Source organism: Metarhizium album (genome assembly GCF_000804445.1).
Source record: "Metarhizium album ARSEF 1941 chromosome Unknown scaffold_23, whole genome shotgun sequence".
Taxonomy (NCBI): Eukaryota; Fungi; Ascomycota; class Sordariomycetes; order Hypocreales; family Clavicipitaceae; genus Metarhizium; species Metarhizium album.
Genome location: NW_024467597.1, coordinates 123,118 through 141,827, shown reverse-complemented (window position 1 = coordinate 141,827; position 18,710 = coordinate 123,118). Strand labels below are relative to the sequence as shown.

The window sequence follows — 18,710 nt, the reverse complement described above, 5'->3', positions numbered from 1 at the left end:
CGTGGTATCGAGATGAAATGCCGTGCGCTGATCAACGCTTCGATGTGCTATGCAGGTGCAACCTTTCCGCAGACCATTGAAAATAAAAACAAATAAAACCGGTACTTCTGGCTCTTATCTTTCGCCTACTGCGATGCGGCGACGCACCAATGGCGATGGAAGGCCCATGCGCTTTTCTGACATTCCTTACTGCAGTATTTGGTACGGCGACACCGGCGGCACTTGGCAAATTGTCTTGTGTACTCTTCCCACTTCCCGCACTGATAGTAGGCACACTGGCGAATACCGCCACGAGTATCGTCCTTGCGGCAGAGATTTCGCATAACAACCCCGGCCCAATATTGCATGTCAGTACTGTGATATCGAACAGTAAACTTCTCTACAAGAGGAAAAAGGTTGAAGTCGTTAGGAAGTAGATATTCCTCGTCGGAGTCGTCGGTATCATCCGTGTCGGCTACATCCTCCTCCCCATCAAGAGCTGCTAAATTTATACCCAAGGAGAGTTTGGGCACTAAATGACTCTTCTGGAAGTATGACCGAAGCCCACAGTACTTGGAGACGTAGGCTAAAAGTTGTAGGGACATCAATACATCCTCTTCTCTTGGCATCACAGCGAGCATTTGCGCTGTGGGAACAACGTGCCGGTCCTGGAGATATCTCGGCACGGTTGAGTTGGCAGTGGGTTGTTGCGGTGGTGTGACCATGGTCGGCCGGGCTGGGGACAATCCCATTGTCGGCACTGGTGGTGCATTGGTCGTGTTTCCAATACTGCCGTCGATGGCATTGCGATGTGTGATGTTGAAAGTGCTGGGATCTTGGTGGGTTTCTGACACCGTTGGTGTATTCAACTCTAGTGACGAGCCCGCTAGTATGCTTTCTCCGTCCTCCATAGATATATCTTGGATGCCGACGGTAGACTGCATTTCGGTCGTCCCGGCCATATCGGCGTCGGGGGATTCATCAGATGGCATGCTATCAGCATTTAAATCGTCCGTTTCCAATGTCGACGCCTGATGTCTGATAGATGGTCTCCTTCGTAGGCGATCTGAAGGGTCTAGGGCGGCGGTTGCCGCGACAGCAGCAGCAGCAGCGGCTGCAGTCGATGGCGCTATAGGTCGCACCGTTGTTGAGCGCAGTTGTGCTAGGGGAAGTGGTGTAGTAGGGGAAGTCGGCTGAGATCCATTACCACCCAGGCCAAACAACGCCATCGATGCCAAACGATCAGAGTCACGGACAGGTCGCACGAGCCCGTTGATACTCTCCGCCACTGACGCCGGTGCGGCCAGAGGCTGTAGGGCTGGCCCAATTGAAAGGGTATTCGTATGGCGACTCTCGCTCGCTCGGAAACCGTACCGATGGCGACCCACAGCGGTTGGACCACGCTCCGGTATTGTAGCAGTGTCTCGCGACACTGCCGTAGCGGCTTCAACGCCAGACTGGGCCGAGATTGTAGACGGCCCGGCATAGCTGGCAGACACGTCGATGGAGGGAGGAGGACCGTGGCGTCGGACAGCAGACCTCTGATCGGGGTCAAGGCGGGTAGACCGGTTGGTAAAGGAAGTTGCTGGTTTCGAGGAGTTACGGTTATCCTGTCCGCGGTGACGACGGTGGTGGTGTTCATGCATCTGTTTCTGGCTGGCTTCTTCCGCCTTTTCGCGACATTTTTCGATGATTTTGATGTAATTGTCGAGAATGGTGGCTATGACTGGCACCATGTCTGCCTCAACAACGCGAGTGCGTACATTTTCGGTTCCTCGGACACCGATGTTAACCACGCACTGGAAAGCAAGATTCCATTTCCACATGCCCATCATGTCCTTACTCCGGCCTTGCTTCAATATGCAGACGAGACGCTCGATACCTCCATCGACAGTTAAAATGTCGCGAATACGAGCTGAAGAGGTGGTCAGGTAGGCAAGGTGATTGAGAGAGTTGATGAGCGGCAAGGTGGACGTGCAGTCGAGTGCTCGGCGGTCATATAGGGCTGTCGTTATGCCAACAGACGCCTTGTTGACGTTCGGGATGCTGAAATTGACTTCCCTCATCTTGAGCAGATGGACCTCATCCAACCCAAGGGCTAGTTGACAAATGGCGGCAGACAAAGTAACGGCTAGCTGAGCGCCTAGAGGTTATGGGATGAGAGAGTATGTAGCCCCTCCGCCTGAGGGGCTGGGCGAGATAACTATGGAAGACAAGTTGGTTGCACGGAAGGTCGTAGAGGTCAAGCGGATGATTGCCAAGGACTCGATAGCAGAAGATGTCTGAGGCAGGTAGGGTTGACAGAAGGCCGACGACGTGACCGGGGTGGCCAGTGGCGGCTTGGTGCTGAGCACACTCTAATGGGCAACAGAGCACGGCGCAACACCAAGGCCTAGATGCGTCCAAGTAGTAAAAGGCTGCTGCTGATGAGGCTGATGGAGAGTGAATGTTCAAGAGCGAAAGTATGCCGTTGTCGGTTGTCGAGAGGGAAGTAATGGCGAGCGTAGGCTTGCGGTGTTTCAGGCAAACGTTGGGTGCAACTAGGACCGAGACGCGGGAGGCGGAGGCGAAGGGCAATGCACCAGGCACAGTCAGCCGGGTGGGAGAGTAGCGGCAGAGAGAATGCAGATCCGTAGGGACGTTACAGTCGTGGTGACTGTTTTGCGAAGATCGGTCTCGTCGATTAAGCAGCGCGAAGAGCTGTGCCTTCTGAGCTGCCGGGAGTTGGAAGATGGCGCCGTGGCCGTTATGCGGAAGACGGTTGTTGAAGGGGGTAAGGGGACCTCGAAGGGGGAAAAGCTCGAGAGGTTGGTGGAGGTTGGAAATTAGGCCTGGCACCAGTCGACCTGGGAGCATCCCGGGCCAGCACAGGCCTTGGTTGGGGCCCTGACATCGGGGGTGCCGGCGAGGCACCAGTCTAAGTACTTACTAGTTGACCAGACAGTGCTCCCTACAGGCGGAACCTCTAGAGCACATGCACCCAGGTGCCGGGCTTGGGCAGCGGAGCTAGCACTGGGCGCATCAACGTCCCCTTCTTTGCTACAGGACCAATAGCACCTTTGCCGAGGGCTTACTTGGGTGCATCGATGATAATTGACAGCTTTCGACAGAGGAACTGGACATTGGTGTCAGGTTTTGGCGGGAATACTACCAAGATCATATCCTTAAGCGCTGCGGCTGCTCCTCGTATGTAAAACCGTGTGATCTGACGAACTCAATCGAGATGGGATGGATGATGACATGGGAACAAATTCCCAAGCCGCGCTTCCACCGTAAAAGGTTGTTGAGAAAGTTCCTGGGTATGTAATACTTCGGTGGTGGGAAAATATACACTATGAGGTTGCCGGAGGATAATTAGTGGGTGTTCCACCAGTCTTTGCGCCTCCCGGCACGATTTTGATACTGTCCAATGTTGCTTTGCGTGGCCATTTAAATGCTTCAGGGCGGTCTTGGTCTCTGTGGCTTCTACCGTTGGTTCGCATATTGGTACCTAGAGGCTGGTATGTGAAGAAGTCTGGCGCCCACCTTTCATGTCATCACCGGTTGCAGACGCCGCCCGAATAAGTTTGCGAAAAAAGTAAAAGAACCACCAGACACTTTTATAAAATAAACCCAAAGCACCAGTTACACACTAGTGACCAGCTGATACCGTTGATGTTGCTCACAGTGAGTGCATTTGCCCGCCAGGAATGGCACGAGTTGAGTGAGGATTTCAATGTTGCCACCTGTTGGCCATGACCTGCGCGAGGGAATAACAGTTGTTTCCATGGCGAACGTTGGCAACTAAAAACAACGTAACTGCGGGTGGCGCCAACGCCTGAATCACAGTGCCAAGCATCAATGCACTGTGGTTAGGCACCTGCTTTTCTGTCCGGCATCAGCCCCCTCAGCCATGGCCACCAGGTGCGGCATCAGTTCAATATTGACATCGATTTTATAGCACGGAGATTGCTCGACGCCGCCACCCAGAACGGCCGGCCCCCAGCTGCCCTCAGTGCTCGAGATCTGGTCGTGACAGTGAGTGAATGCTATGATCGCCAAAGCGCCAACACCTGGGTGAGAGCCACCCCACCCACCAATAGGCATCTGGAACCGGTGATTGTTGTTTGTCGGTGCTGGTATGAAACAAACCGTGTGTACGAGAGCAGACTGACGCTCATAAATTTAACTACGTATCTGGGTACTCCGTACTCAAGTATTCATTAGTAATGACCGTTTAGTTCCGTGGTCCACTCTGACCTTGCGGTAAGACACCACGAAGTTGCGAGCCAGTCAAATTATTAACAACTTTTGTTAGCTCGGTAGGTTGACGATCAGCCGCCGCTTGTTTCAGTTCAATATTGTATGTTTATGCTAATGCTAATCTGCTGTTTGTTTTGTAGCCTAGGTGGCAGTGTTAACTCACCAGCACTTCAAGCTGTCAACAATGGAAAAGCCTTATTCCTTGGGGTCGGCGCTTGGGAATTGGGCAGGATTGTCTCGTCCTACACAGAGCGCCCTTGTATAACTGAAACCAAGGGACAAACAGTGAAAGAAAGAAGGCTCGAAAATAAGGTCATTGCATTCCGGATGCCGCAGTAGCTTGGAAGGCACTACTTGAGAGCCTCCATTACGTATCGTGTTGCTAAACAACGGAGCATAATAGTGTGACTTTGGGCGAATTTCTGTCTCAAAGCTGATTCTTCCATCCCCAACACGCAGTCAATATATCTGAAAGATACTGGGCCGGTAGATGACTCTCCTACGACGCAAACTGGTTCACTTAAGCTTCTGCATCGCTCTGATCCCCAGCCTGCTACCTTACAAACAGGAACGAGCACTAGTAGATGGAATTACGATATGCAGGGCTCTGTTCACGAGCTTTTGAGTCGCTGGATTTAGTAAAGGACCAGAGTATCTCGCGTTGATACGTTGGCCGCCAGAAGGTATCATCAAGAATTCTCTTCGATCGATTCAATCACCGCTTATTTTGGCGTGTCGAAAATACTTCATGCCCACCCAAGCGACTACCACCCAAACCCAAGCCATGACACCCGTCAAGATGATGAGCGCCGGATAATATCCTACTATTGGCAGAGTCTCGTCATTTTCGAGCTCAGGAGGTGCATATGGTGTTTTGCCAACGTCCCACGCCCAAGTCCAGACATTCAAGCAGGATCCCATGCCAATAACGAAGACGAACCAGGTTATACTGAGGACGACCCATCCCCACCATTCGGTTTCTGAATAATCCCAGTCAGAGTCTGGATGAGGGAGAGCTGTTGTAGATATGCCACTGTAGGACAGTGGAGACTTGGTCTGTTGAAATGATCTGCGACGGGCGGCGGTTGTTCGGTTTGTGAAGTAGGATTCGGATCCAGACGACGCAGATAAGGTGGAGAGCGGAGGGCCTTGATTACGAGGAATTTGAAGTATGTCCTCCTCGTCAGTCGTTGAGTTATAACCATTGCGTCGCTCTGCATACCGTTCGCGGTGATCTCCCTTGGCCATGGCATCGGCGCCTGACTGGCTGGAAGCCGCTGATATCTTGAGAGGCACATCAGTCGATACCAGGTGAGGCGTGAAATCGGATACCTCGAGGCCTAGGGCGTCCCGTTCAGTGATGCCAGAGGACGACGATGCCCCCACCACCTCGGCTTCAATTGCAGCAGTAGATAAGGTGTCGATTTTCAATAGCTTGGTATCCTTTTTCTCTCGTTGCGCACCGCGCCCAAGGAGTGCTGCCTTTCTAAGGGAGCCTCGTCGACGCCGAGTCTTCTGGAGCTGTGCCAAGGGAGCGAGTGCCAACGGCGCGGTAGCCACTGGGGTTAAGGCGTCGTCTTCTTCAATGTCTAGGCGCGTCTTGATTTCTGCAGACGTTCGCAAGAAAGGAAATTTGGATAGAAGTCCGGAACCAGAAGATGCACGTCGATGGTCAGATGTTGCCTTTGGCTCGTCGCGTTGCACGGCGTCGCTCGTGCCAAGGTCCATTGCGTGTTCAGACACACTGGCAACTGTATTTCAGGATTTCGGGCTCGAAAGCCTGGTAGGAGTTCCGTCTGAGAATATCTGTAGAGCCCTGTCGGCAGAGACAAGTTTCGGTGCGGCTCGGATCGCGATGGAAGGCGAGGTCAAGGTATTGTTGGATCGCTCAATTCAGCCAAGCCAGCTGCCATACGCTGTATGTACGTACGCTGCTGAGATATATAAGTATATTGGTTGAAAAGACAAAAAGTGACTTGCAAAACGGTCCCCCAACGCTCAAACACATGATTGGTAACGAAATCTGAAGGTCAAACACTGTACCGTACTAAACACATATGTGCCATAAGGTGCGGTTCTGGTGACTGTCCTTGGCTCTTTATTGACTTTTTTTTTGCCATCTTGTCGTACAGCAGATTGGGCGGCCGCGCGAGTGGGTACTTACTCCGTACTTGAGGGTACGTACTTAAGTAAGTAAGTAGCGTGCAAGTGCAAGCTCGCTACCAACACGCTGCAGAATCTAAGTACGTTTCCTTTTCATTGTGGCCCGTCGAGATCATGTCAATGACATCCACGACGAACAGCAAAACCTCACTCTACGAGCCGTTTCTCTGGACTTTTCATTTTGACCTCAACTCAACTGACAAGGGCACTCTCATTGTATCTGTAGAAAGAGCAAGCCATTCCGCCGCGCTATTGTCAACGAAGTCACCGATACATCCCTCTATTGTCGCTCCCACAGACATGCTGGTTGACTATTTCAGTCTGGCACAACGAGCGTATCCTGCGAAGAAGTTTCACGAGATTATCACAGTCGGGGCTCATGGAGTCATTCAAAGCCGACCATTACACTCAGTCGTCTACTCCTCGAATTGATCCTCCGCCTACAGTGGTAGTGGACGATACAGATCCTGCGAGCGAGAGGGAACTCGACAATCATACGCGACAACTCGAATCACGACTTCTCGCGCCCTTGTCGGCCATGGCGTCGGAAAACCAAGCAGGAGATATTGCCACTGCTGGCGCTCCCCATAATCCGTTCAACTTCCAAACTCAGGTGATATCTACGTCTCCTGTGAAATCGGTACTGCACGCCTCCTTTACTCACAATACCCCTTCTACTTTGGAGAGTAGTTAGTTTGTTTTTTGAAACGACAACTAACTTCATAAATCGGTGCAGAATATTGGCCAGCGCCGTGGTCACAGGTACAAGCATAGTAGTATCTCAGCACAGCATCAGATATTCCAAGAACCGCCGCCGAGACCGCCTCCTGTCCTGCCAGCTTCGTTACCCATACCGACATTAGAGGAAGCATGGAAGAGTATGCAAAATGAACAGCGTACTAGACTTTATTGGAGCCTGTGCCACTTGGCAGTTGCTACCTTCATCTTCTTTAGGTCTGAAGGATCGCTCTCTGCAATGGCTTTATCCCACTTGGTCTTTTTCGACGCCGGCAGCGCTGCTGTATGTGTTGTCGTGGAAGTACTAGGAAACTTTGAAGTTTGGCGACGCAGCAGCATTCGTCACCCCTTCGGACTGGAGAGAGCCGAAGTACTCGCTGGATTCGCCATGTCCATATTTCTCCTCTTTGGGGGTTTCGACCTCGTCTCGCACAATCTCAAACATCTTCTGGAGACCATGGGAAATCATGAGGCACACCACGAGCATGGGCATGACCGAATATCGGCTAGCTCTATAGATCTTGTAGCGGCCGTTGCTGCCATAGGCACATTAGTTTCTGCATATGGTCTGAAAAATCACTCGCGCATCGCAAAGGTCATGAGGGTGTCGTGCCTGTCCGCACTACCAAGCGTGCTTTCTAATCCGTTTCACTTTCTGACTTTACTTTTTTCCATGATTGTTGCGATTCTGCCACTATTCTCGATTCAACTCTATACTTGGCTAGACCGACTTATCTGCGCCACCATTTCGGTCGCTATGTTTGGCCTCGGCATGCGGGTGGTAATTGCGCAAGGCCTGATGTTATTGATGTCATATGGTGGAACTAACGGCAGCTCTGGAGTCACGGCTGTGTTAAGGGACATTGAGTCAGATGCTTTGATCACTCGAGTGGAAGAGTCTCAGTTCTGGCAGGTTCACTACGGCCTATGCATGGCCAACCTAACAGTGAGAATTCTGAGGGGTTGCGATGAAATGGCCGTCAGCAAGTTGCGGAGTCGAGTATCATCACTGATCCAGAACAGACTTGGAGAAGGTTATGGTATGGGTGGCAATACACGATGGGAGGTTACCTTGCAAGTTTACCCTGATGCAAGCTCTTGATAAGTCCTCTAGCCATCCGATTAGGTTCCTTGCAATTGCCCTTGGTTAGCATATCAATTGAATGACGAATGGCTACATGGGATTGTTGTCTCAAGCTACTCGCTCCTCCTGTTTTGCTTTGCTACAATATAACATTAAGGACACTTCGCGTTTAGAAACGGAACACTAGATATGCATGAATGCGGCTCTGATCTACATGATAAATAATAAGGGTATCCTTGCTTCCAGAGGCCGGTCATAGTGCCCCCTGCGGGTAAGTCTACAAAGCGTGTATAGTTAGTTAAATACCAAAACAGAAGAGAAAGATGAAAAAAAATGGAACCCGCCTCCCCCCCAAACACACCCTTTGCCACGACTCCACAAGCCTCTCACATAGTAAGCGACCTTTGATGAATGCCAAAGTCCAATAAAGAGATCGGGGCTTGACACAATCAAAACAGTCGCCATCTACCATGCTGCCTCTGTCCGTCACGCCTTCGTTCGTCGGTCAATCGTTCACGTTCTCTGCCCTCTAGTTGTTTTAAGCTGTCCATCTTCTCAAGGACAAGCTCCAAAAGCTCTTTTCTGCGGATCACCTCCAGGTGGCGCCGAATCTTGGGATCTTCCTTGGCAAACCTTTCAACTTCATCTTCGGTTAGGTGGCGGCCGAGACGGAGATCCAGCTCCCGAGGGAATTTGTAGTAGAACTCTGAGAGCAATTCTACATTGATAAAAAGAACAGCTGTAGAAGCTAGTTTCGATGCTGCAGAGTCTAAGAACACTTCAGGGCAGTAGTATTTGTTCCTAACAGATGCGCATTGTTTGGACTTGATGGCCAGGAGTCGCATCTTGATGATGTCTGCACGATCACGAAGAAATACCGCCTCACGGCCTGTTGGCTGTCAGACCACATTTTACAGGCATCGAAAATACACTGGTAGAGTGTGGCGAAGAGGGAACACATACCTTTTGCGAGGAGTGCAGCGCTAAAACCGCCAGCGCCACTTTGACCATCACCTTCAACAACAAGATCGCCTTTCCGAGCCTTGTCAACGAAATTCATGACCTCTTTCAACTTTCGACGACCGCCGACAGATGATTCTAGTCCACCCAAGGCAGCCTCACAGTCTTTAAGCTCTTTCTTCAACACATCCCCGACGTGTTGCCGCCCCTGCGCCCATTCTCGTTCCTCGATATCAATCTCGAATTTGAAAGGCTTAATACAATTTTCGACTTGATCGCTGGTACTGTAGAACTTTTCACTGAGAATGGTCGACGCTGCCTCTAATATGGCTTGACGTGCGAAAGGGTGCGTTGCGAAATTAGAATTGTTGAGTAGCCGATTAACATGATCTTGCAAAGATGAGGCCACTACAGTCGTCGCGAGACGTCCAACACCGAGCTTGGTTAGTGCTGAGGCTGATGCATCAAGCTGCCTATGCCAGTATAGCGAGGAAGCCTCTGCTTTCGGAAGATCTGAGATATGATCTGGCTCTACTTGAGCCAGCGACAAATCTGTAACAGGTTTGTTCCAGTATCTGACTGCCAAAAGATCAAGGACTTTCTGGTCAAGTTCGTTCTTTAGCAACTCGCGCATTTGTGGCCGACCAAATTCCTCTGTAAATTGCTTGAAAGAGTGCTTGAAGGCGTCTAAACTTTCAGCGAGATATGACTCGGCGGATAGCGGCCGGTCGTTGTATTGGACTTTGAACTCATATGTTGCCTCTTCGAGCTCTTGCCGGATGGCATCGCTCGTGCTCTGTAAGCTGGATGACATGGTTTGCTCAAGGACGTTCATTAACTTCTTGCGTAAAGTTGTTGTGCCGACATTGACACCGGCGTCTGGGCCATAGTCGAGAGGGTGAGATGAAAAGAAACTATTTTCATGTTTGGCTATCGCTGACATTAAATTTGTTGATCCCATCTTGAATAATCCTTGGGAAAGCGGTGCTTTGGACACAACTCCGACGTAACCTAGTCGAAGTGGGTATTGTTTGTCATTTAGAATAGCGGCACCACGAGCCGGGTCAACTAGATCCATCTTTGTGATAACGCCAATAGTTCGTTCGCCTCTTGGGTCGACTCGGCGAGATGCCCGCAAAGCAGTTGAATTGGCGAGATCCACATCGGCTGCTGAGATGGCTAGAATCACGTTCGGCGGCTGAATGTACTTGTCACATAGTTCCGAGATCTTCTGCTTGAGTTGAAGTGGTTGGTTTTGTCCCACCACTTGGATGTAACCAGGCAAATCAATCAAAGACAAGTCGGGAACGTTAGGAGAATATATAGTAAGATGTATAGGGTCATCTGAAACACAGTCGACGTCTGATACTGCCATGTTGAGTTCCGTCAGAGTTCTTTGGATTGATGAGAAATCTGAAATACGCCCTAAACCGAGGTCCGGGAACTCTCCGTACTCGTCCCCTGACGCAGGCGTGTTGACCAGAGTGAGCTCGATTGGTCTTCGTGTGACCATGTTTGAGCCCTTTGGTAGGAATTCGTGTCCAACAATCGCCTCCAAGACAGAGCTCTTCCCTGACGATTGCGAACCGATGACGACAATGGATGGAAGTGTTAACGAGCTGGACTGCCCAACTTTTTGCAGTATACTTCTGATCTCAATCATCTTCTTCGTAAGAACCATCATCTGGTCGTCTCTCGCCATCTCTTCTGGATCTCGAGGGTCATCCTCTGATGTCCGTTCGTAGCCATAGGCTGCAGCAGACGCAACAACAGCCGCGCCTGTACCTGTTCTGCTCTCTTTGGGCCCGCCCTCACCTCCGGTGCCGATATCTTGATGGATTCTGAGAACCCGCTTGAGCCATTCTGGCGTGTCGATCTGCTCCTTCGTGTTTTCCCAACCCTGCCGGGTTTGAGCAGCGACATCCTTCGCGGTATCAAATAAACTTGTCGCCGAGGACGTTACGGTATCCTTTGTGGAATTGAAAAGCTCGATAGCATAAGTACTAGCCTCTGCAGAGAGTTAGAATAGTCGAGAGACAATGGCCGAAGGTTTCCGACGGATTACTGCAGCGACATACGAGTTGCTTGATATTGCACCCAAGCAAAGGCACCGATTGCCAAGCCACCAAACATTGCTGGTATCCTAGCGAATTTGACAACTAGCTTAGGTAAAAAGCGGACAAAAGAGGCATTCCGTGCAATCACAGCATTGTGAAATGAGTTGCCGTTAAACCACATGCGCTTTCTTGTTGCTCGGATGGATGAGTCTGTTCGCAACAGCCCCCCGGTAGGAAGTCGGTGTAGTTGTCGGTTGACACTGATGAATGCACGTCGCGTCGCAGGTCGCGATCCCGCCGCGAGAACTTGTGAACTCATTGTAAAAGAGATAAATTGTAGGGGCGTATAGGCAATTACGCGCATACGGCCCTTGAAAGGACCCTTGAATGAGATGACCGATTCGAGTTTGGCGATTAGCTTTCGACAATAAAATGTTGTATGTTGTAATACATGGAATGTGGTAGCATGTGGGCTCCTCAGGTCACTCTCTGGAACAAGAGCATGCGCCACAAATCATTCCCGCCTACATCAGCCACAACCGCCCGCTCTTGTTATTTATCCGCACGTGATCGGTCGTTATCAGCAACTTTTTGCTGGAAAATTTCTGGCTTCGATCTTTATCCGCCATTTGTACCCGTTGGGAAGTCGCCATTATGGCGATTCAGAAGAAGCACGGCAAGGGCCGTCTTGATAAGTGGTATAAGCTTGCCAAGGAGAAAGGATACCGCGCCCGATCGGCCTTTAAAATTATTCAATTGAATAAGAAATATGGATTCCTGGAAAGGAGCAAGGTCCTTCTGGACCTTTGCGCTGCGCCAGGCGTAAGTTTTCGAAAATACTTGACATCAAGGACCTCCAGCTGATCTTCGATACTAGTCCTGGTGTCAAGTTGCTGCCGAGGTGATGCCAGTGAATAGTTTGATAGTCGGCGTCGACCTTGCACCAATCAAGCCTATACCCAGAGTCATTACCTTTCAGAGCGATATTACGACCGAGAAGTGCCGTGCTACTATTCGACAACATCTTAAAACGTGGAAAGCTGACACTGTATTGCATGACGGTGCACCGAATGTCGGTACTGCATGGGCACAAGACTCCTTCAATCAGGCAGAACTTGCTTTGCAGTCTCTAAAATTAGCGACTGAGTTTCTTGTTGAAGGTGGCACATTTGTCACCAAGGTTTTCCGATCGAAGGACTTTAACCCATTGCTATGGGTCCTGAATCAGCTTTTTGCAAAAGTTGAAGCCACAAAGCCACCTTCCTCTCGAAACGTTTCCGCTGAAATTTTCGTCGTCTGCAGAGGATTCAAAGCCCCTAAGCGCATCGACCCCCGATTTCTCGATCCTCGCCATGTCTTCGCGGAGCTTACCGGAGCAACGCCAAATAATGAGGCCAAGGTTTATAACCCTGAGACTAAGAAGCGAAAACGAGAAGGCTACGATGAAGGCGACTATATACTGTTTAAAGAAGTTCCCGCCAGCGAATTCATCCAAACCACCGATCCGATCGCTATTCTCGGATCTTGCAATAAGCTCACTTTTTCGCAGCCACCCGGTGGTGATGTGGCTTTGGCCGCTTTAGACAAAATCCATGAGACTACCGAGGAGATCAGACAGTGTTGCCAAGACCTTAAAGTCTTGGGCCGCAAGGACTTTAAGCTTCTCCTCAAGTGGCGCCTCAAAGCGAGAGATCTTTTTGGATATTCAACAAAGGAGAAGAACCAAGAAGACGCCGCATCTGGAGAGGAGGTGGTTGAGGTCGAATCAATGGACGAAGAACTTCGCCTCCAAGGAGAACTGCAAAGCATGAAGGATAAAGAGAATTCTAAAAAGAAACGAGAACGACGCAAAGAAAACGAGAAGAAACAACGCGAGATTGTCCGTTTGCAGCTCAACATGGTTGCGCCTATGGACATTGGCATGGAGGAGTCCGGTCCAATCGGAGAAGGTGCTATGTTTTCTATGAAGTCTGCAGATAAGCCAGGCGCATTACGGAGGTTGAATCGTGGCAGTATGGCAGTTATTCCAGATCAAGACACAGCCCAGAATACTGCTGAAGCGTCTGATGGAGACGGAAATGAAAGCGATGACGAGGAAGATCTCCTAGAACGGGAACTTGATTCCATGTACGACAATTATCGTGAGAAGAAAGCCGAAGCCGACGCCAGATACCGTGCCAAGAAAGCCAGAGAGGAGCGTGACGATGAGTGGGAAGGCCTTTCCGCGGATGAGGATGGTGTGAAATCGGATTCAAGTGAGCTTGAAGAGGAGGATGACTCGTCAGAAGATGAGGAAGGCCAACCAGCAAGAAGCCTTTTGACGGATCTCGATGACAATGCACCGTCAGCAGACGGACTATCTAAGCGAGCTGCGGCATTTTTCAGCCAGGACGTTTTTAAAGATTTCACTGCCAGTGCAAAGGATGTTCATGTAAATGACAACGGTGTCGTCGACAACATTACCATGGGTGGTCAATTTTCCAAAAACACACGGCTGAATGGAGCAAATGGTAGTACCAAGAAGGTAGCGAAGATTCAAACTCCGATCAAGAAAACTGGCTCGCAGGAAGACAATGACGAGGACGATGATTTTGAAGTCGTCAAGGGCAATCATACCGACGAATGGCAAGAGGAGAAGCGTCTTCCAGACGGAAAACTTGGTGAGTACATGGTTAATGATGCCAGGCTGGCACAAACAAACATCACATCTGACACCTCCCCTCTAGATATCGACATAATCACTGCTGAAGCAATGACCATAGCTCACCAACTTGCTACCGGTCAGAAGACAAGTCATGATGCGATCGATGAGGGCTTCAACAAGCATGCATTTCGCGATAGGGAGGGTTTGCCAGAGTGGTTCATTGACGATGAAAGCAAGCACGATAAACCGCACAAGCCCGTTACCAAAGCAGCTGCAGATGCTATTAAAGAGAAACTTCGGGCTTTCAACGCACGACCGATTAAGAAGGTTCGGGAGGCAAAGGCAAGAAAGAAGTTCAAGGCTGCTCAGAAGCTGGAGAAGCTAAAAAAGAAGTCGGATATGCTCGCCAATGATGAAGGCATGACTGAAAAAGAAAAGGCAGAGAGCATAGGCAAACTGTTGAGCAAAGCTGCTCGCAAGAAGCCTTCACAACCAGCCAAGCTGGTCGTGGCCCGCGGCTTGAACAGAGGAGTCCAGGGAAGACCCAAGGGTGTCAGAGGGCGCTATCGTATGGTAGATCCTAGGATGAAGAAAGAGTTGAGGGCACAAAAGCGGATTTCTCAGAAAAAGAAAAGATGACAGTAGGACACGGGTGGTCAGAAATATGGATCTTGCATAACTACCAAATCTTTGAAAATCCTCAGTCTTCAGTCATGGTCCTACGACTGACTTCGAAGTATACCGTTCGATAGGGTCTGAATAAGAGCAGTCATAGGGTGGGTAGGTCCACTGAACTCCATGTCATACCTATAATAAAATTCCACGTTAGGAGACCAATCTCGATGTTATATATGTGGAATGCTGGAGCTGTTAACTTTTGACTGACCAGTAGTTTATTGCAACGACAAACCCTTCTCCCCCTGGGATGCTAGATTGGCTGACTTTATGATACCTTTAATTCGCCGTTACCCTCAGTTATTGCTAGCAAGAATAGCATGCAAGACGTACCACATGGCCGGCAGGTACAACATGTCCCCGGGGTTTAGAGTAACTCGCATCGGCTGCGCATATCTGGAGAACGGGGTAGAATTCATTGCCGGATGGTCCGGGTCCCAAGTTACAAAAGGAACAAGATCTGCCCCTTCATCGAGGCGAATAGAAAGGCCAGTCTGGTCTCGCACGTAGGTAGCTGGAGTAAGCAGAACTTCATTCATACAGGGATGGCAGACTGGCGGCAACAGAACAAAGTGTTTTCTGCCAATTACCTGCACAAATATGTTCTCAAAGTTATCTTTATGAGTTGCGGTCATAGATTTGGAGTTTCCTATCCACAAATTTACTGCATCAGGACTCTTCTGTAGTGCAATTCGCGCGAATGGAATGTCCCTCTGCGCGTCCGGGAACAAACAAGAGTACTCGTCTCTAAGATTGTCATTTTCTGATGATCCTTGGGTATCAGCTGGTGACGATGGGAATATGTCATACTGTCTACTGCATGGAGAGGCAGGATAGCTGGCAGGGTCGGGAGTTCAGAGACTGACGTGTTTGCGCATATCTCACCTCGGAATCTTCAGGGAAGGTGTCGTCCGTTTCCTGCTGCGTGACGTATGTGAGAAAGTCGTTGAACATCTGAGGTTCCTCATGTGGCTTCGAGAGAACGGTGACTCCATCTTTTGGCGAATATGTAGGTGCATCGGCGTTGCTGGGCAAAGCTTGGTTAGAGTGAATTCTGCCTGTATTTGAATCGCGAAATTTGAAATATGCGAACCCATGAGGAGTGACGGCGACATTGACAGTCTGTCCAGCGAGGGCTGATCTGAGATATTTCGAGTTCCATTCTCGTGTAGCTTTCCATGATGAAGCGGCTCCCCGTACTACAAAAGGCGAATTTCTGGAGACAAACCGCATGAATTCCAAGGGGCTAGGTTCTGAATCAAGCTCCTCGATAATGGAACTATTGAGGTCGTTGAACGTCGAAATCATGTCTTCGAGCGCAGACTCAATTTGTGAGGTCATTTTGGTTGCTAACTTGGGTGATTATGCGAAAACTGAGCTCGAGAAAATACAAGCGAATGCAATTTCCTAGTCCCGAATCTCGCACAAAACTTCGTCACAGCCCATGGCTTGAAATTCACCGTGATACCATTGGCAATATCGCAGTCGTGTTCGTGTTTTCGTTTTCGAGCTCGTCAGTAGTTGTGTCGAATCTCGATCGCCTCAGCAGGAAAAGTGGAGCCAACAAGTTGAAGCCAATTTTGTCTGTATCGTCTTCTAATACCTCCCCTAGCTTGTTGGCAACCTTATTTATCTGCCTGAGTGTTGTGGGCGTCTCAAAGTCGGAAGAGTTGTTGTGATATAACGGCGGCGGCGATGGTGTTGATGTGTAAATTGCAGCTCGTTGTTCAAGGGCCTCAATTACAGGCTGTGGATTGTAGGGTGAAATTCCAGTTTTTCGAAAGGCTGTGAGAATAGTAGTAGTCTTGAAAGCTTGTTTTCGTACAGCTTGAATGCAAGCAAGGAATTCAATCTTTGTAATATTCAACACGCCGTCTCGAACAATGATATCCAACGCCTTTGCATGATAATGCTTTAGTGGCTGAAATATCACAACATCAAGAGGTTGAAGGATGTGTGTAAGGTGCGAGGGCAACGCAAAGGGAATTATATCGTGCTGTTCGCAGTATTCAACGAATTCAATTGTATGGTGTGATCCGTGGCCATCTAGGATTAAAAGGCGATATCTGCCTATTGGCGTTGCAAATTCCTGAAAATGCTGTATCCAAGCAACTGCAATTTCGTCATTCGTAAAGCCGGTTGGTGAGACTGTTATTTTGGTATTAGCTTCAAGCTCCTTTATCCGATACCAGGACTCCATGTGTTTTTGCCCTGTAAGGATAAGAAAGGCAGGAATAACTTTGCCGCCAGCAGAAATGCATTCTATTGCTGTTGCAGTCTCCCTGTTTTCTGGCATTGAAAATAGATGCGCTCTTCTTCGCTTTGTAACAACTAAATGGTCCTTTCCCATTCCAATACGAAAGCCAGTCTCATCCATATTCCAGATATCTTCAGGAGGGACTCCGTACTGCTGAATAGCCTCTTTAAGCTTGTTGTAATAAGAAAGAGCTCTTGTCACATCTTCTGAAGCTTTTCGACTTGAATCAATCTTTTTTTGAAGACCTTTATGATAGTGATGCCGCTGGATAAAGCGTGTAGTCCATCGCGTTCCAACTTGCCTAGGCGGGGCAGTTGACGATGCCCTCTCTTTTAGGATGTAATTTGCAGCATCTGTAATGAATTCAGGTCGTACAGCGAAGTTGGCCTTATCAAGGCGATCGATATAGTTACATAAAGCAACTTCCTCTTCTCGTGAAAGCATTGTATTTCTTGCTGGATGGCCTTTCCTAGCAGGAACGCCGTTAGCACGTCGTTGAAGCCGGCTACGAGGCACGTTGAATTTCTTCGCCACAGAGCGAATTTTTGCACCTGGATTTTCCTCAATATACTCAAGAGCCTCGTTGACACGTAATTCGACATCGCTTTTTGCCGTTTGGACGCTAGTTGCAGCCATTTTCGCGGTTCAACGCGTCTAGGTTGAAAATTGGCCCGCCTTGGTGTCCGGCCCGCCTTGCTGTCGAGCACCACCTTTGGTGGTGAGGGCTTTTGCTAGCCGAACCACATAAAGTGGGGCGGGCACGATTAGGTGAACCCCCCCTCAATGTGACTCAGCACCGACGGGGAGACAGCCCAAGCATTGGGAACTCGGCCTCAAGAGCTTGATAATGCGCTCCGACTCTCTCTCGCACGCTCGTTATAACGTACAAATAGGGCTCTTTTGCTTCTCAGTATGTCACATTGTGACCTGTGCATCTGTGCCCGCTTGTGTGCGATAAATTCCATGGTTGGACCCACCACAAAGCCGGCTGCAAGCATGATGATGTCGGTACTTGCTACGGAGTAGTTAGATTCCGTAGCGAAGTACCTGTAACCTGACGTGCCTGCTCCGTACTCACTGACAGTTCCCCTCGAATGCACCAGCCGCAGCACTCACAACGAGAACGCCTTTGCTGACCCATAAACCAGTCGTCGAGCTCATTAAAATTGAAAGCTGGCATCCGTGTTGGGCAGCGACTCCGGGCCAACTCTCGAGTCAAATGCCTGGGATCTATAGGAAGGAAAGATTGAACACCTCTGGCTTAGATCCATCAACCCGGCCGCCACACTAGGATCCATCCCTCACCAGCTAGCTCCCATTGTGGGTGTCAAGTTCGGGCAAAATCGACCTTGACAATCTGAGCGAAACTTTAGTTCCGTCGTTGCTCCAGCATGCCGCCACCTGCCAATGTCGACCATCATCAATCATCAATCATCAATTATCAGCCATCAACCATCGACCGTCGACCATCGGCTATCAGCAAAATATTGACAGGCAATTAGACACCAGTTGATGCGCCCTTCAACCTACCTCCCTGGCTATCGAGACTGTGATGCGACACGTTGTCTCTTGCTCTGGAGTCGCATTACCTGCATGTCCCCAGCTCAAGCACGACGAGTGCATTGTACTTACCAGTTTTAGACGAATTGGGCTCAAGTGCTGACTGCGGATATCATTGCTCGAATAAATACTACAAAATCTACACCCTACGTCAGAACAAGATGCAAGGGCTTCGTCGGTCTATTTAAAGACTCGCGGACCGCGCTGTACTTAAGCGTGCGATTAGTCCTCGGTGTTGACAACCCCGTCTACCAAAGCACACCAGTAACGACGGCACCTGATTGCCACCGGCTCCCATATGTAACATATCGACCCCAGATCTAATTCATGTCCATCTAGAGGCACGGCGTG

General features: G+C 49.7%; 7 protein-coding genes across 7 annotated transcripts; 2 read left to right on the top strand and 5 right to left on the bottom strand.

Moving 5' to 3' along the window:
• Positions 1-125: 125 nt before the first annotated feature.
• Positions 126-2,045, bottom strand: MAM_06697 (MYND domain protein (SamB); the record flags this gene model as incomplete). Its single annotated transcript, XM_040825495.1, has 1 exon — positions 126-2,045. One exon carries the CDS (start codon positions 2,043-2,045, stop codon positions 126-128), a length of 1,920 nt encoding a protein of 639 aa, XP_040676486.1.
• A 2,887-nt stretch (positions 2,046-4,932) lies between these two features.
• Positions 4,933-5,949, bottom strand: MAM_06696 (uncharacterized protein; the record flags this gene model as incomplete). Its single annotated transcript, XM_040825494.1, has 1 exon — positions 4,933-5,949. One exon carries the CDS (start codon positions 5,947-5,949, stop codon positions 4,933-4,935), a length of 1,017 nt encoding a protein of 338 aa, XP_040676485.1.
• Positions 5,950-6,763: 814 nt separating this feature from the next.
• Positions 6,764-8,224, top strand: MAM_06695 (cation efflux family protein family; the record flags this gene model as incomplete). The annotated part of the gene is made up of 2 exons (XM_040825493.1): positions 6,764-6,997; positions 7,121-8,224. The coding sequence occupies 2 exons, from the start codon at positions 6,764-6,766 to the stop codon at positions 8,222-8,224; spliced, it is 1,338 nt and encodes a 445-aa protein (XP_040676484.1).
• A 431-nt stretch (positions 8,225-8,655) lies between these two features.
• On the bottom strand, positions 8,656-11,299 carry MAM_06694 (Dynamin, GTPase domain protein; the record flags this gene model as incomplete). The annotated part of the gene is made up of 3 exons (XM_040825492.1): positions 8,656-9,095; positions 9,170-11,176; positions 11,245-11,299. 3 exons carry the CDS (start codon positions 11,297-11,299, stop codon positions 8,656-8,658), a joined length of 2,502 nt encoding a protein of 833 aa, XP_040676483.1.
• Positions 11,300-11,877: 578 nt separating this feature from the next.
• MAM_06693 (AdoMet-dependent rRNA methyltransferase spb1) lies at positions 11,878-14,506 on the top strand (the record flags this gene model as incomplete). Its single annotated transcript, XM_040825491.1, has 2 exons — positions 11,878-12,045; positions 12,101-14,506. 2 exons carry the CDS (start codon positions 11,878-11,880, stop codon positions 14,504-14,506), a joined length of 2,574 nt encoding a protein of 857 aa, XP_040676482.1.
• Positions 14,507-14,838: 332 nt separating this feature from the next.
• On the bottom strand, positions 14,839-15,883 carry MAM_06692 (uncharacterized protein; the record flags this gene model as incomplete). Its single annotated transcript, XM_040825490.1, has 2 exons — positions 14,839-15,132; positions 15,428-15,883. The coding sequence occupies 2 exons, from the start codon at positions 15,881-15,883 to the stop codon at positions 14,839-14,841; spliced, it is 750 nt and encodes a 249-aa protein (XP_040676481.1).
• A 115-nt stretch (positions 15,884-15,998) lies between these two features.
• MAM_06691 (transposase) lies at positions 15,999-17,435 on the bottom strand (the record flags this gene model as incomplete). The annotated part of the gene is made up of 1 exon (XM_040825489.1): positions 15,999-17,435. The coding sequence occupies one exon, from the start codon at positions 17,433-17,435 to the stop codon at positions 15,999-16,001; it is 1,437 nt and encodes a 478-aa protein (XP_040676480.1).
• Between the last annotated feature and the right edge of the window lie 1,275 nt (positions 17,436-18,710).